The sequence below is a fragment of the Siniperca chuatsi genome, linkage group LG2 (assembly GCF_020085105.1).
Source record: "Siniperca chuatsi isolate FFG_IHB_CAS linkage group LG2, ASM2008510v1, whole genome shotgun sequence".
Classification (NCBI taxonomy): Eukaryota; Metazoa; Chordata; class Actinopteri; order Centrarchiformes; family Sinipercidae; genus Siniperca; species Siniperca chuatsi.
Genome location: NC_058043.1, coordinates 6,894,954 through 6,912,022, shown reverse-complemented (window position 1 = coordinate 6,912,022; position 17,069 = coordinate 6,894,954). Strand labels below are relative to the sequence as shown.

Below are 17,069 nucleotides of genomic sequence, written 5' to 3'. Positions count from 1 at the left end.
TTATCCACTCTGAGCTAACAGAGGTGTTTCCTTCTTGGGATACTGAACAATTTCCATCCACTAATTTTGTCATTTGTGCAGTTTATAGCACATAACTTCTTATGGTGACCTCCCCATAAACTCTCACTCATTCTGATGTGTTTTCTGCCTCCAGCATGTGCACACATTTTACAATAATGTTGCTCGAGCAACTCGTCTATACATCTTTGTATTTGTTGTAAATTCAGATGTTCATTCAGTCTTCATTTTTATAAGATTGAACTGACAGTAAGGTGAAACCAATCCTGGACATGTTGAAAACAACATGTGGTATCTCCCAACATACAGACACGTTAAAACTTTCACAACATGTGCGTGGATCTGACCCAAAATGTGCTAAACACATTTTTAAAGCCATGATGGAAACAGGAAGCAACATGCTGAGGCCTCAGAGATGGAAACTTTAAAGTTTAATTTATTCCATGAGACGAGTGAACCATTTAAACATCAGCCTAATTAATTTCAAACTGTTCTGACAGCTGAATTTTACAGAAAATCCAAATACGATTCCATTTAGAAACATTGGTTGCCTTACTGACCACCCCTATTATACTTTTACATTTAATTCAAGACTCATCTGAAGACTTAATAACACAAACTCAAAGGGTAATTGGTGAATTCTATTGAGTCTTGTTCTTTAAGTTTCTGCTGCTGTTCTCATCAGTTACAATCACATTTCACTCCCCAGTTTATTACTGAGATGTGGAGCAAGACAGGTTTTAAAAAATCCCTAGTTTAAACCAGTTTTATCTATACCACTAATTTGTGAATAAAACCTAATGTGTACACACCCATAATGATATAATTGTCAGCCAAATTGTAAAACTGTGCATTCCCAGCTGCAGTAGGCTCAGCCACTCAAAGCTGAACATGGATTTAGTTTAGCAAAATTGTTTGGGTAATAACTTAAATGTGCACATAATTTTTACTTCCAAATCATTATGGTTAGGTAAAACTTAAAACCTGTCTAACGGCATGTCCTGCTTGTCCTGTTGGAAAGCTAAGGGGTAGCACTGTTGCCATGTCCCACATCTCAGTAATGAAGTTGGTAAGTTAAGTGTTTTCAGAAGTAAAAAAGTTTTTATTACGTAAAGTTTTGAATGAAACCCTTAAAATATTGGTCCTGATTGTCAGAAACATAGCTCATCTCTATTGCCTCTTGATGTTGCACAATGGCGTTGCCACATGTTGTGTTTCTACCTGGCTCTATGCAGACAGGGCAGCACTCCCCAGCGGGGGTGAAGGGGAAATGGCAGTGCATTATGGGACAGGTGATCTCGTCACAAACCACCTGCCCTCCGGTACACAGACAAGTCACACAAGGCTTTGGAGACCAGACAGCCTGGTCGAACATGGTCAGACCCTGGTACACACACTGGCCCTGCTTACCTGAAACAACACAGACACATTACAGTCAGTTCAGTAGTTCGTTGTAGTTAAAATCTTTATTAACAGGTCGCACAGTGACGCTCTGGAGCAGAATATGAAGGAAGTAAAAGTCATTTGGCAATTGTTAAATTATGACCGTTATTAGTCTACAAGATAAGTCTTCTATTTCAGAGTCTATAAGCTCAAAATGCAAATTAATTTAACATCAGTAATATGGCAGTGTGATGTGGATAAAATCTGAAACACAAAATAGTATAACTGTTTAAAGACCTTCATATACTGCAAACAGACATGAACAGTGAACACGAACGCGGTTCTATTTATAATAGATTGGCTGTCTGGGTAAGCAGATGTGTTAGCATATGCAGTTGCTGCATACAGTCTGTACAGTCTTCAAGACATGGACCCTCACCAACATGAGTGGATGTAAAAAATTTACAATTTTCTGCATTGCGACTGTGCACATGCAGAAAGTATAATTTGAGCTTAAGTAAACAAAATAACAAAGCCTGAAACCAGTCACATGATACAGATGACCAGTTGCTGCCAACAGTGTATTGTATGGCAGTGAATGAGATGAAGAGCCAAATATGGTGCTGCTTTTCAGATGCAACAAAGGTCAAACTGGGGGACGTTACAGTCGTAATTATTTGCGTCCTCACCATTTGGCTACCAAGGCGCCCCCTGGCTGCCATTTTTGTGTGGGCTTAGAAAACAGATTTGCACCTTTTTTTAGGAAAAAAATTTGCCCTGATCAATCAGTAGCAAATGACACATCCGTCCTGCCAATATAATTTTTTATCAACTTGGAAGCGTCGACCGAAGCAAGGACAGTCAGGTTAACGTTTGTTGTGTTGATCGAAGAAAATGTTGATTTACAACAACCTGTACAGCTGCAAACATCTCATTCTCACTTATAAGTGTTTATGTGGCCATTTTTACGAAAGATGAAGCTCCTATTCTTATTTCCTTTTGATTGATGAGGGAACAGCTGTCAATGAGAACAACAGAAGACCTGATTGAATCACTGAACAAATCGGATATGTGGGCAGTGATTCAGAGGTCTAGAACAAGGCGAATTGAAACCAGCAACCTGTGGGTCACACTTTTAGCCTAACATGCCGACCCTTGTCATCCTCCTCAGCAGCAGTAACAGCAGGCCCGGGTGCAGTAATTGCTGTGTGCGTATAGTAAAATTTAAAGCCTGTACTTTACCATCAGAACCAGACAAAGCAGTGATTTATAGCGTTTCCACTCCTCCCTCTGCATTAACTCCACCTTTCAACCAGACCTGGGATAGGACGAGGCTGTGACTGGCAGTGAGTCAGTAGAGAAGACTGTAAACCACTATGATACAGCAGGAAGAGGCTCTCTGTCTATTTTAAGTCTGTCCTGTCTGTCATCTATCCTTTCTAATGGTATGCTCTTTGTTACATCCATAGAAACACAGGTAGTTAAGAGGCTCAGGTTATTTCTCTTAAATACTGTCTCTCCTATCTCTGTCCTTCTTACTGTGAGCAGTGAGACTGTCACCCTGTCATCTCTGCTGGAGCACACATACTTTAGAGCTTTTCTTTTCTCTGTAAAATATTGTCTCACTGTCGTAGAATCTCTTTATTGTCTAGTAAATTGCAGGGTTTAGTGTAAATAATACAGCAACCATCACACTCTGCTGTGGCACCATCATTCTGTGGTGTTCAGTGCATATTTCATGTGTTTTTACTAGCGGTGAAACAATTAGTTGATTCATTGATTGACAAACAATTAATTGACAGCAGTTTTGATTATCAGTTAATCATTTTTCAAGCAAAAACATAATTCATCATTCTTTTTTTCCAGCTTCTCGAATGTGAGGGTTTCCTGCTTTTCTCTGTTTTATATCATTGTAAACTGAATGTCTTTGGATTTTGGACTGTTAGTTGGACAAAACAAGACATTTGAAGATGTCATAAACAAGACATTTGAAGATGTCATCCTGGGCTCTGCAAAACTAATGAGTTGTTTTTTTTAAATCTTGTGTGCATTAGATAATGTAACCTAAAAGTAAATGTCACACTCACTGTTGAAAAGAATGATGAAAATAGGTATTTCCAGTAAATGATAATTTAGGTAGGAGGCACCAATGCGATTGCACAATGTACCAGAGTCACAGACGAGGTAGAGAAGACTGTGAGATTCAATTCAATAACAGAAGTTATCTCATTGCACTTTTCCTATAGAGCGGGCCTAGACTGTACTCTTTCAAAGTTACGGTTGAAAGCTCCAGAAAACAGCTAATAGGTTGACTTGAGATCAGATTACTTTTTCAAACTACTGTTCCCAAGATCAAAAATTAACTTTCACTCTGAAGTACCCTAGAAAGATGATTGGTTGTCATGTTGGTCCGACATCTGTAACTTTCTGTAAACGGCAATCTGATCTGTTTGGTTGTTGTTACATTACAGTGAGTTTTGTCTGCTCGTCTGAACACAGAGGGATGTTCTCACATCCTAAACAACAGCAAAAATAGAGCCAAATGGTTTGAACCTACATGAAAAAGAAGTCCCCCTGCAGCTCCCAACTCCACCTTCCCTTCTAATTACATAATGCTGACTTTATTGTTTTAAGCTGAAGGGCTTCCACGTGGCTTTGAGGTTCTTCTCTGGAGTCTCTGTCCTCATCTCTGCATGGCATTCTTAAGGACTTATTTTCTGACAAGCTTTTTTCCCACAAATGGTTTTCCCTTCTGTTCATGTTGGAATGTGATGATTTGTCATTAAATTACTGAGCTGTAATAACAAGCAGCTTGATTATGAGAACAAGACAAAGAGCTGAGCTGTTCTCTGACCGCACTCATACATCCTTGTTTTTATTGATTTAAAGATTTTATTTTATTGTATTAAGATTTTATTGACTAGAAAACTCTGTTATGTAATATACCACTTAAAGGTTTTAAATGCAAAGATACACCAATTTCAACCTACTAGAACATTTTTACATGTTTTTATTTTCTAAATCATAACAAGCTTTTGGAGAATAATTTTTGCATGTATCAGAAATTCCATATGTACTGGAATATGCCTTTCCATTTGCACATAAAACAAACTCACACTGGTGTTGCTCAGCAACTTTTACATGGTTGTTTTTTTTTAATATATTTTGGGTATAACATTAATACTTCCACTTCAATTGTTCCACTTCAAACTCACCTTTGGACAAGAAGTTTGCAATCAATCGGCTTGTTTGATGGGTAGCATAACAAAAACAATTGTTGATTAATCGATAAGTATTGACAGCAAATTATCTGCAGCAACTTTGATAAACAATTAATACTTTAAATCATTATCAATCAAAAGCAACAAATATTTGATGGTTCCAACTTCTCCAGTGTAAGGACTGGCTGCTTTTCTCTGTTTTATATAATTGTAAATTGAATATTTGGGTTTTGGACTGTTAGTCAGACAAACCAAAAGATTTGAAGATGTTACCTTGGACTGAAAATTGTGAAGGATATATCCACTATTTTATAGAGTTAAGGATTAACTGAAAAAATTTCTATTGAAAATAATAATTGTTGCAGCTCTATTTAGGAAGTCTGCTACCCATAACACTCTTCTCCACGATAAGATCAGTAGAATCGTTAACAGGTGTCTTTGCACGTAAGACAACATTTTCAAAATCAGATTATGCACAGAGGTTTTATAATGCGACCACAGTAACCAACTGAACATAATGGTACTTGTTACTCTCATGAGGACAGATGGATCAATGACAAAGCAAACTGTGATCGTCTCCAGTTTGTCAGTTTTAGCTGGTGTATAAATCATCTGATTGTTCAAGTTGCCCTGGGATCATTCAGAGAAACAAGGACATGGTTACCTAATTCAACAGAATATAACGAAATATGATGAATTAGTTGTTAACATTATGGTTAACATGATGTCAGGAAGCAAGGTGATGGTTTTTGCAGGGTCTTTTATAAGGGAGATGTAAAAATGTTTAAGAAACCATAAGGTGGTCTGTATCAGATCAGGCGATTCTAGTTACATTAAATTGTAATTGGTATCAACCATAAAAAGCCTGATCAGAGCATCTCTAGTAGTTACTGCTCTCCCTAGGATGAGTTACTAGTCTCCCTAAGATGTGTTAAGGCTGAGTTACTGGTCTTAATAGCCTGCGTTACAGCTGAGTTACTGGTCTCACTAAAACTTGGGTTACAGCTGAGTTACTAGACTCACTAACCTGGGTTAAAGCAGAGTTACTGGTCGCACTAGGCTGTGTTACTGGTCTCACTGACCTGGGATAACGTTGTAGCTGGAGTGCTGTTCTTGTAGGTTCTTGTAGGACTCCAGGAACAGAGTGTTTCCTTGGTTTTCTCCAGGCTCCACTGGGATGCTGGGACCAGGAACAAGTCTAATCTTCAGAGGTCTAGAGCGCCCTGCTCTGGCCTGCCCATGACCTGTAACACATGGTCATATATCAATTTTCATCTACATCTATCCAGAAACTTCTGAAAGGCAGACAGACAGTGGTATCCAGAGCCACTGGAGTCTAGGGGCAGTCTGGTTTACAGATATGTTTTTGGCTAATTTGTCTCACATTTGATGTAAGCTTGTTTGTCTCTTCATATGGCTAAAACAGAAATGTTTGTTTTTGGCTCAAAACCTAGGGCAACTTGTCTACGAGCCAGTTCTTGATTTTACCTATTTCCTCACTTAAGACTGACTTTAATGCATTCCCATTCTTATGCAAAGCCAAAATGGCTGTATTAGTGGCATATAGAAATAAAACTTCAGCACAAACAGATTCCAATTATTCACATATAATAAAAACAGGGGGCCGAAGATGCTGCCCCGTGTGACTCCAAATGTAATTGGTTTATCTGGTCTGAGGGACACAGCTCAAACCTGGCAACCACACTATGAGTTCAGAACTTTTGAGAGGCTGCATAAAGTAACTGCACCCAGCAGCCGTTGATCAACAAATCGCTCCAACATTAACTGCTGCTAAAACCACAATGCATCCTCTCTATGTTTCTATTTCTAAACCAGACCGCTTTAAAGTTGTTTAAAGGTGAATTGTGTCACTTTTGATGGACATAGGCTAGCATTTTCTCCTCCTTCCAGTCTTTGTGTTAAGGCTGGATGTCCTGGACCTATCTGTACTGGATAGAGATGAAACTGATAACAATCTTCTCATCTGACAGCATGATGGCTAACAAGAAGATTTGCCAGATATCAGTGTTTTCCTTAAAGAAGCAGAGTCTTACCCTGTCCATCCCTTTTCCTCTTCCCCCAGCGGGTCTCACCGTCCTGGTTGCGAGGTCTGTTCTTGGCCTGGGCGTACGGGATGGTCAGGACCACCAGCAGCCACAGACTGGCCACCACTAGCCACCACCTCATCCCTGCAGAGCAGCACAGACCAGGTTCAGGTTGCCTCACAGGAACCTCTACCTCTGCTGAGGGCTTTGCTATGGCTGGGTATTGATAGGAAGTTTTTGATACTAGAGTTGTTACAATACCTGTCTAGGTATTGATACCAAAGCGATACTTTTTTCGATGCCTCACTCTAAGAAATATAAACAGCCAAAGTTCTCAAATTCTGTATGTAGTTTAAACACAAGCAGCCGTACAATTTTCAATACACAATGCTACAAACACATTTTGGCCTATACCCAAAGAGAAATGGGTTCGATACCCACACCCTAGCCTTCAATGGTTTCTCAGCATGATTCCAGCAGGTTAATGACATATACAAAAGACTAAAGGAAAATAGTTAATTAAACAGTTAATTTTCCCAAAAGCCATGGTTGCAAATCAAAAATTCAGAAACGCTGGGGCACCCCATGACTTTGGGGTTTAAGGCGCTGACCATGAACCGTTATGTCCAGGGTTTGAGTCCGACCGGGGACCTTTGTTTCCTGTCGTTCCCCACCTCTCTCTCCCCTCGTTTCCTGTTATCTCTCAACTCTCAATAAAGGCATAAAATCCTGAAAAGAAACAGTTTTTCACGTTGTTGTTAGTAGTTATTGGTATTTTCCATGGTCTCTTTAAACCCTGAATAACTGCAGAAACCAGCAGCTAAAATGACTTGAACCAAACAGATAGATCCATGGTTTTTCACCACCCACAGAAAAATAGACAAGAAAAACAGATGTTTTTACCTGCAGCAGCTTCTCAGGCAAAAAGAGCTGTCAGTGCTGCCGCTGGCCCTCATATAGCTCTCTGCTGGGGTCCTAATGGCCAGTTGTGTGTGTGTGTGTGTGTGTGTGTATGCATGTGTAATGACTACTCTATACACAGCAGTCCTGTCATTATCAAAGCAGAGCCCTGACGCTAACACACACCTTCTCACACCTGATAGTTTGTCTTCTCTCTGATTCCCCCTCTGAATGGAGCAGACTGAACCAGCTCTCTATATCACCCCCAATAACAGTAATAAATGTGCTGTAGCTGTGCCCAAGTGCATGATGGGAGTTGTTGGTGGTGTTAAATAATAGGAGTCTCTGATTTGTTGGGATGGGACCCAAACCAGCCGGAGTGTCCAGATAGACACATTTAGTTCTGTTAGTCTGAAGGACTGAAATCTTCAAACTGTCGTCGTTAATTTACTGATGACCTGTTTCTTATTCTGTCACGTGTCGTTCTGATCCCAAAGATAATTCTCCCCAACAAATATTGGAGTCGTGTTTGTGTCCATCTGATGACTGAAAGTCCAATGGGATGATAATGTTGCTCTGTGTCTGCTGGATGTGGTAGTAGGCAGCTGTTTGCTAACATGTTAGCCACAACTACTTTATAAGGTGATTTTAGGATCAGATGCTGTGTTTGCAACTTGTTCCCCTGCACTCAAGAGGCCAAAAAATCACTTAAGGCAGCTTTAACATTTGTCATGCTGATCGAACAAATATGTGGATTTAAGAATTGTCATTTCTGTAAGGTGACTTACAGATGTGGAACAGCTGCAAACATCTCATCTGGGGTTTTTTTTTTCCTGTGCATTATTTCTATTTTTTTTTTTTCTCTGCACTTTTCTGGTTTCAGGAACTTCTGCAAAACATCTGACAGAGAAAACCTAGACAGGTTTCTCCTCTTGTGGATAATCCAGTTTTATGATAATGTTTTAGGACAGTTAGACTGCAACAACATTATCTGATTTTTTTACGTTTTTCTTCTTCTAGCGTTTTTGGCAAACAGCTTCAGGTGCATTACCACCACCTTCTGGACTGGAGTAGTGTTTTGCGTCATCACCAACAGGTGTATAGAGTCGCACAACAAAAATCTATAAAATATATATAATCTATAAAATGCGACACGTTCTATTGTGAGAATTTCTCAGGGCAATATATATTGAATAAAGTTAAACTCAGAATTCAAACACTCAAATAAAATTGGGTGATGTGGGTAAATATAGTGCACAACATAGTAATTAGGGAGTGAGTAGTAGTAAGTGTAAATGGGGCCTAAGATAAATGTCTACAACAGCACTGGATAATAGAATTTTAACCCTTCATGATTTTAACAAGATTAAACAATGATTCACTTGTTAGCATTCAAAAACTACAGCTCCCATGAAGTTTTTCCAGAGCAGCAGCGCACATATTACACGTCATGGTAAGTGGGTCTCCCTTATCCATGACATCAGCCCACAATCTCTTTCAATCATTCACATTAATCATTCATATTTTCTTTTAGATGAAAACAAAACTTAAGTCTGCAGCTCCACAGACTGGAGGTCTGAACACACAGTCAGCTAGCTCAGAGACCCTCCCACCTCAACTCAGCACCGGCCAATAGGAAACCAGAATTCAATGCTAATCGGGAGACAGAGAGAGAGAGAGAGAGAGAGAGAGAGAGCGAGAGAGAGAGAGAGAGAGAGAGAGAGATGAGTGCTGAGACAGAGGAAGAGAGAGACAGGAGGGAGGGAGAGAGAGATCCATGAGTGCTGAGAGAGAAAAACAGAAAATATTCAGCTGTTCAGTTTCTGGATGAGCAGGCTCAGATGGAGAGACTTCCAGCAGGAACAGAAGTGGATAAAAATAACCTGGAGGCTGTGTTTGAGTGTAGTTTAATGAAACCCAGACAGAGTTTAAGATGAGGTTTTGTTCTGCTGCTGATTTCTGTTTGCTTTCTTCAGTATTAGGAATCAGGAAATAGTTAAAATTACTTCTGAACACCACTGATTTTCTTGAGACATGTTTGTTTTACTTTTCAGTAACAAAAGCTCTTGAGTCTAACAGCTAACAATGACATCATCACAGTCTTTTTTTATTGTTTTGTCTTTAAAATGTTAGGAAAGTGTGAAAAATGCTCATCCTAGTTTCTCAGTGTCCAAGGTGATGTCTTCAAATGTCTTGTTTTGTCCGACCAACCGTCAAAAACTTGATAAATGACTTACACAAGTACCCGAACCATTAGAATAGTTTTGAATTGATTTTCTGTCGACTGACTTATCAGTTAATTGACCAGTCGCTTCAGCACTACAAATGTTCAAACACATGTTGCTGAAGTTTCAAAACTACAAAGCCCGATACATGTCAAGAGAGAAAACTTTGATAAATATTTTCTAACCAGTTTGCACGTATGTTTCCTCTGTTCTCTCCATTTATTAATTTATTTCTTAAATTACTTAATGTCCTCAAATTTACAGCCTTCAGGTTTTGCCCTTATAGAAAAACTGAATTAAATACAGTTTGATTTTGGATTGAGATACTCAAACTGGAGCTCGTCATGGTTACAGGCAGCCATGTTCAGTTTAGCTTCTGTTCAGCATCTGTAACACCGTGTATCCTCTCACACAGAGTTTCTGTCATGAGTCCTCTAAAAACTGGAAGTTAATAAGCTTTTATGTGCATATTGTTAAACAATTTAGTATCTACAGAGATAATTACTGTCCAGTTTTTCAGTTTGCCCCGCTGCAGCATTGTGATCTTTATTTTTCTTTAATCTTGTTTCATCTTATTCATTTTTCCCGCTCTGATCGACTGTGTGTTGTATCTCCACCTTTTGCTTTCTAACCAGTGACTCCACCTCCCTCCTGAGTGTCCACACATGGTAATGGCCGCCTGGACATGTTGGTTTGTCCAATAAGCAATTCTTATTTTCTATAGGACTGGTTGTCCTGCTTCATACAAATGCAGTAGTAGTAAAATGGTGGTTACAGTTGTTTTTGTTGTAGTCGTCCTTGTTGTGATTTAACATCACATCTGCTGGACAGTACCTGGAACTTGCATTTAGTATCTCCTCCTGAGCAGAGCCCACATTTAGATTCAGGAACTCGTCTGCAGAGCAAACGGAGAACAGTGGAAACAAAGTGAATTGGGGCCTGACAGACTCAAAGAACCAGCACCAACAAAGACTCGCCTCATGTCTTCTGACTACATCCGACAACCAGCATGAAGTGTGCGGTCTGCACCCTGAGAGAGTTCTTCTACCCAACAAGGGCCATTTTGTTACATAAAGCTTCGGGTCTTGGGTCGGGTTCGTGTCTCAAACTTGGCGGCAGCAGTCAGGTTCAGTCCCGCCATGTCTCATAGACGCAGGTGCAGACCAGATTCGGGTCTCGTAGCCTTTTGCAGTACTCTATGCCATTGTGAATTTGATTAAACAATCTCATGATGTACTTGAAGTACAAACTGATAAAAAGAGAAAGCATCTGACTGCATGTAAAGTTTTGATAAATGTGCACGCTACCAAAGCCTTGTGGAAGTCCTATTGTTGAATGAGCTCATTATTTTAAGCTTCTGAAAAGATCCAGAAGCTATTCTGTTTTATTTTAATGACAGATTACTCCATACCAGTAAAACAATTACAAGAGAAGTGAAAACCAGGTTCTTCTTGCAAAAACCCCCCACAAAACCTAAATAAAGATGGACTCCCTGATTTAGTTATAGCACTCCCCAAATCCCTGTGTCCTCTTAGCTCATTTTTGATGTTCTTAAACAAAACAGAACATCATCAGCGAGCTGAGGGGAAAGTTGGGGGAGTTCTGCATCAAAACCAGTCAGAGTACAGACGTGTACATGTATCTTAAAAGTTAAAGAATCTGGTTCCTTTAGGTCCGTTCTGGTTCAGGTCTGGGCTGCATTTAAATGAAAATCCATCAGGTTTTGTTAAGATCCTGTAAATCACGGATACAAGCTTTTGGGAAAGAGGGGGTGTTTTCTTTTGGAGCTGTGAAAATCATCTACAGCAACTGAAACAACTGTTTATAATTAATCGCAAGACAGACAGACAGACAGAGACGGAGAGAGGGGAGGAGCTGAGGACAGACAGACAGACAGACATTAACTCTACTTTACCAGCAGTTTGAAGGCGGTTGCAGGACTTGAGGCCAAATTCTTCCACCCTCTTTTCTCCTCCTCTGGTTCTGCAGGAGCTCCAGGAGAGGTAGGGGTGTGTGTGTGCCGCTGTGTGATGATACTGTAAGTGTGTGTGTGTGTGTGTGTCTTGTTCTCGGTGTGTGTCTGAGCGTGGAGCCGTTGTGTGGAGCAGAGCAGGCTAATAGAGCTGTGAGGGAAAGCCAGGATTTGTACTGCAGCTGGGACAAAAAGAGAGAGTGAGAGAGAGAGAGAGAGTAATAAACAGACAGAGAGAGGGAGACAGGTCTGACATCTGTCTCCCTGTCTGAAGGAGGACACTGCCTACGTGCTGCAGGATATCGGAGGAAGACAGTAAAGCGGACAAACAGAAGTTAAATATTCACATGTTGCACAGTGAAAAGGACAAAAACAGGAGGAGACGAGTATGAAACATGAAGGCTGGTTCAGTTCTGTGGTGAAAATAACAGGAAAGTCTCAGAAGGAGGTGAAGAAGAGGAGAAGTTTACATGTAGGGCAGAGGTCACACAAGACCAAACACGCCACTTCAATGTCGACTAGAAAAACCGTTCTCTGCTCAGCAACGTGTTTAAATAAAACCCCAGAACACAGATGGAGGAAAAGTCCTAAAGACATTCAAACCCCGAACAGTAAAAATCAGCTTGATGAGTATGATTTAATATGAGTAAATATGACGAGAGAGAGTCGGCATGAAATAATTAAAGAGGAAAATCAACACATTATTATCCAGACACAAAACAGGTAGTGTACTTGACTCTGACATCGTAAAAGGATGTTTAAAAAACTGTAACGTCACAAAGAAATAGCAATGGCAGTCATAAAAATTACAATTATTTCAGTAATAATTTAATTAATAACCACCAGCCTGTTATGTTTCGTAGTTAACTTCTAACTACGAAACATAACAGGCTTTCTGTGCTAATAATAAATACTAATATTCATAACATTAAATTTAAATAATTTGATAAGACAGAATATCCGTGTCTATTACTAAAACCAGATTCTGTAATTTGTCAGTGGTTAAAATGAGTTTAAGCCTCTGGAGTCCATCTACTCATCTGTCAGTAGCATATTTTATTTACATTAACATAACTTTATTTATATCTCATGTAGAGACAAGCTGAGAAAACCAGTTGGAAGTGTTGATGTGGGGCTTTTACACAATCTCATTTACATTTTCTAATGAAATTTAAAACTGAATTATTAATATTTTCAGTTATTTACGGGCACGCATTGACTTTCAATGAAAAAAGACGAGAGTTGGAATAAAATTACTTTACATGTAAAAGACTGTATTATAGAGTTTTATTTCTTTTGTATGTAGAAAACAATAATTTTTACTACCCAGAACTGTTCTATAATAATAGTTTGGGTGATTATGACTAAAGACTTGTAAATTTTTATAGGCGACTGTGTCATTTTCCTTGTATTTTGGGTTCCATCCATCCATCCATCCATTTTCTACCGCTTGGTCCCCGTTAGGGGGTCGCGGGTGACTGGAGCCTATCCCAGTGACTTCGGGCCTTAGGCAGGGCACACCCTGGACAGTGGCCAACTCGTCGCAGGGCGAACACAGACACAGACAAGGACAGACAACCATTCACTCACACATTCATTCAATACGGGCAATTTAGAGTTATCAATTAACCTACACATGCATGTCTTTGGACGGTGGGAGGAAGCCGGAGAACCCGGAGAGAACCCACGGTAACACGGGGAGGACATGCAGACTCCACCCAGAGAGATTGTGTGATGTTGGTCCGGTCCGGGAATCGAACCCACGAACCCACGATCTCCTTATTGGGAGGCAGGAGCTGTAGCCGCTCTGCCACCGTGCACCCCTATTTTGGGTTCCTGGCAGCCTTATACTTTAATTTGACAATATGAGAAATCAGACTTATAGCTGAGAAGGATGCATGTGGGATAAGGACCGTTTAAAAGGTGCTAAATACAGCCAAAAATAAATGCATAGAAAGTCAGCAAAAGGGAACAAAAAAATCAACCTGGACTCCAGATTTAAATACTGACGAGCAGGATGAAGATTTCATTATATTTATGCACCCCACCCTGTAATATTGATCCCGTCCGAGTGTGAAAGTGAGGACAGAACGGAGAGAAAAGGATTTAGTCTGCTTAGTGTGGACGAGGTCTCGTTGTGCAGTGGGATGAGAGGAGTTCAGTCTGAAATAAAGAGGAGTCACTAAGCTGCTGCTGGAAGAAACATGAAGATATGTTTGTTTTTCTATAAACTGTGACTAATGTGGGCAGAATTTATTCTGCACCAGTTTGTTTCTCTTGTGTAGTCTTTTGTTGCTGGTTCAGGGAGTAGAAACTTACAGTAGCCTGGTTCTGATTACAGACAACACACACAGCTGCAAATGCCTCTCAGGTGAGTCACCTGGACACATCTCTCACCTGTTGGACACACCCCTAATGACTGAAGTACACTGGAAAACAGCCGTGTGTGTGTGTGTGTGTGTACTTCTACGTCTATCTTTGTGAGGACCAATTTGAGTTTTAGACCTTGGGGAGTGAGGACATTTTTGGAAAGTGAGGACATTTTGGCCGGCCCTCAGTTTTGGGTCAGACCGTCAAAAGGCTGTTTGAGGGTTCAGACTTGGCTTTAAGGTTCAGGTTCAGGTTAGGGTAAGGGGGCTAGGGAATGCATAATGTCATTGAGGGTCAAGGAGATCCACAGTTTATCAGAATGGCGAGATCAGATTTCACTTCAGAATCACCGGATTCTTGTTTGTAAAGTCAATAAACATCCCTAAACACAGATGAATCACTTCTTCTAAACGTTGTTGTGGGTCATTAAGTTCACAAATGTTTGCTGCTGTTCTGAGAGTTTTTCCACTGGAACTGAAGCAGCTTCGAATTTATCACCATTTCAGCTGTAAAGTTTCTGAAACCCTTTTACGATTGTGCTGGTTCATAATTATATTATTATTATTATTATTATTATTATTAATGGTTGTTTGCCACTTTGGCTCAAATTCCTGTGAGCTGGAAACGCGAAACTTGGCCCAATAACTGGAAATGATGTGCATGTGCTTCCACAGAAATATGAGCCCAATCGGCCACATGGTGGCGCTGTAATTAAGGCCCCAAAATGCCATTTTGAACAGGCCACGCCCCTCATACTGTAAGTCCAAATGACTTGAAATTTCTCTCACATGTCCAGCTCAATGTGCTCTACAAAAAGCCTCCTGCCTCTGCTGCCATTTTGAATCTTTTGAAACGCATTTTTGACTCGTCCTAAACCATAGGTCCGATTGCTACCAAATTTTCGGTGGATCATCATTGGACGAAGCTTATCAAAAGATGCATAAGGTTTGTTGATGTCTTATTTAGTTTTCAAGATATTGACCAATAAACTTCAAAAGGGGCGTGGCTCAGCACATAAATAGACCAAAGTCAACAACTGTTGGGCCAATCATCACAAAACTTACAGGATATGTCCACATAAGTACCTGAAACATACTTGTGAATTTTGTTTGATGAATGAGGCTCAGTGTTCAGGTTACTAAACAGAAGTTGTAGCGCCCCCCACAGGCCAACTGATGCAGTAGTAATGTATCATTTCTCCAAGTTTCTCTTAGTTATTTCCTGGCTTGTAGTTTCAGGGTTACTAACACTTACCTGGTAATTTGGCCAGAACTAAAATTAAATTAAAAACAATTTGTTGTTTTGTTTTTTTTAAAGTAAGAAATCTTCCTTGAAAATTTAGGAAATTAACTAATAATTTTGTACGTAACTTTTCATGAAATAGAAAATAACTAGACTGAAAGAAGCCGAATATGTTCTTTAAAAACACAACTTCCAACTGTATGCTGAAATAACCATATTTTGTGTGAAATGTTGTCTTTATTTTTAAAAGAATATTAATTAGTAGTTCTTTATCATTGTTGCTGTGATATTTAGTGTAAATTATCCGCATAATAATTACTTGAATAATAAGTTAAACACGTGAATACGTCAGTATCAGAGAAACTAAACTAAATGAGACGGCAGCTGCTTGTTTTAACAGTAGTTTAATTTTCCCGCAGATATGGGAACATATTGTTGCATCTGCAGGTTTTAAAAGAAGTGATGTTTGGTTGGTGGAAACAGATCGTTTCTGAAGGAACAAAGACAAACTGGAAACCAAAGTAAAACTGAGCTCTGGTTTTTCACATCTTTCAGCTTCAATAATTCTGCTGATGAATATCACAGACAGGACAAGCGACTCCATGTCCCACAGCCGCACTGAGCATGCTCAAACTGACATTACCAACAGTGAATGAGGAAACGTTTCTAAACTTGTGATAATATCATGAGTAAGTCTCTCTTCCTGTTTGTCTCTCTGCAGGAGAAGTATCCGTCCGTCGTCTCCCTTTCTGGAGGCTGCAGGTCAGAGGTCATGACCCTGAATCATCCCGAGCTTCCTGGGTAAATACGCTCATACAGATGGAGCTCAGTAACACGGCCTCTGTAAAGTCACCTCTGCTGACTGTGTGTGTTTTTGTTTGTAGCTGCGTCTTGTTCGTTCATTGGTCGGTTGAGGTTTCCAGAGAGGGCGGAGTCACTCCAAAGATCGACCTGCTGACAAAGATCCCTGAGAGAGGTGAGATGTTCGCCTGTCAGACTCCTACAGTTTACCTGAACTCTACAGACACACACTGGCCTTTTTAAAACTTATTTTCTGCTTCTAAACACAAACCTTATGTAGGTTTGGTTTTAGAAGCAGAAAATAAGTTTTAAAAAGGCCAATCACCATTTCCTACAGCCCAAAAAGATTTTCAGTTCACTCTTAAATATCACAAAGAAAAGTATCAAATAATCACATCTGAGAATCTGGAACCAGCAAATATTTGGTATTTTTTACTTGAAAAATGACAAAAAATAATTTATCAGTTATCGATTCTGTCAATCTTTCTTGTAACAATTATTTGGAATTAATTAATTGGAAGTGTACAAATTGACCACGGTCTCTATTTCCCCACTAATTAGTGCCAAATTACTTACTTATTTGGAAATTGCAGACACATAAAATAAAGCCAAAGTATGCTGCTGCTGCTTTCGGCTGCTCCCGTCACCACAGCGGATCGTCTCCTCCTGTCCTCTGCGTGTTCCTCTGTCGCGCCAACCCCCTGCCTGTCCTCCCTCACCACATCCACAAACCTCCTCTTTGGCCTTCCTCTCGCCTGGCAGCCCCATCTTCAGCATCTCTCCTCCGCACACATCCAACCCATCTCAATCTCGCCTCTCTTGCTTTGTCTCCAAACCGTCTAACCCGAGCTGTCTCTCTCTTATACTCATTCCTAATCCTGTCCGTCCTCAA

The 17,069-nt window shown here is 40.0% G+C and overlaps 1 protein-coding gene across 2 annotated transcripts in view; it reads left to right on the top strand.

Annotated features, from left to right (window-relative positions):
• LOC122865028 (centromere protein P) overlaps positions 1–17,069 on the top strand; it is a 100,828-nt gene that overhangs the window by 83,193 nt on the left and 566 nt on the right. Inside the window, exons 7-9 of one of the 2 annotated variants that reach the window (XR_006375373.1) lie at positions 6,706–6,887; positions 16,098–16,177; positions 16,261–16,352. Coding sequence is in view for 1 of the 2 variants with exons in the window: in XM_044172943.1 (XP_044028878.1) it covers positions 16,098–16,177; positions 16,261–16,352 (172 nt within the window). In the remaining variant the exon portion in view is untranslated. The remainder of the gene's footprint in view (positions 1–6,705; positions 6,888–16,097; positions 16,178–16,260; positions 16,353–17,069) is intronic. The other variant, XM_044172943.1, reaches the window with a different exon arrangement.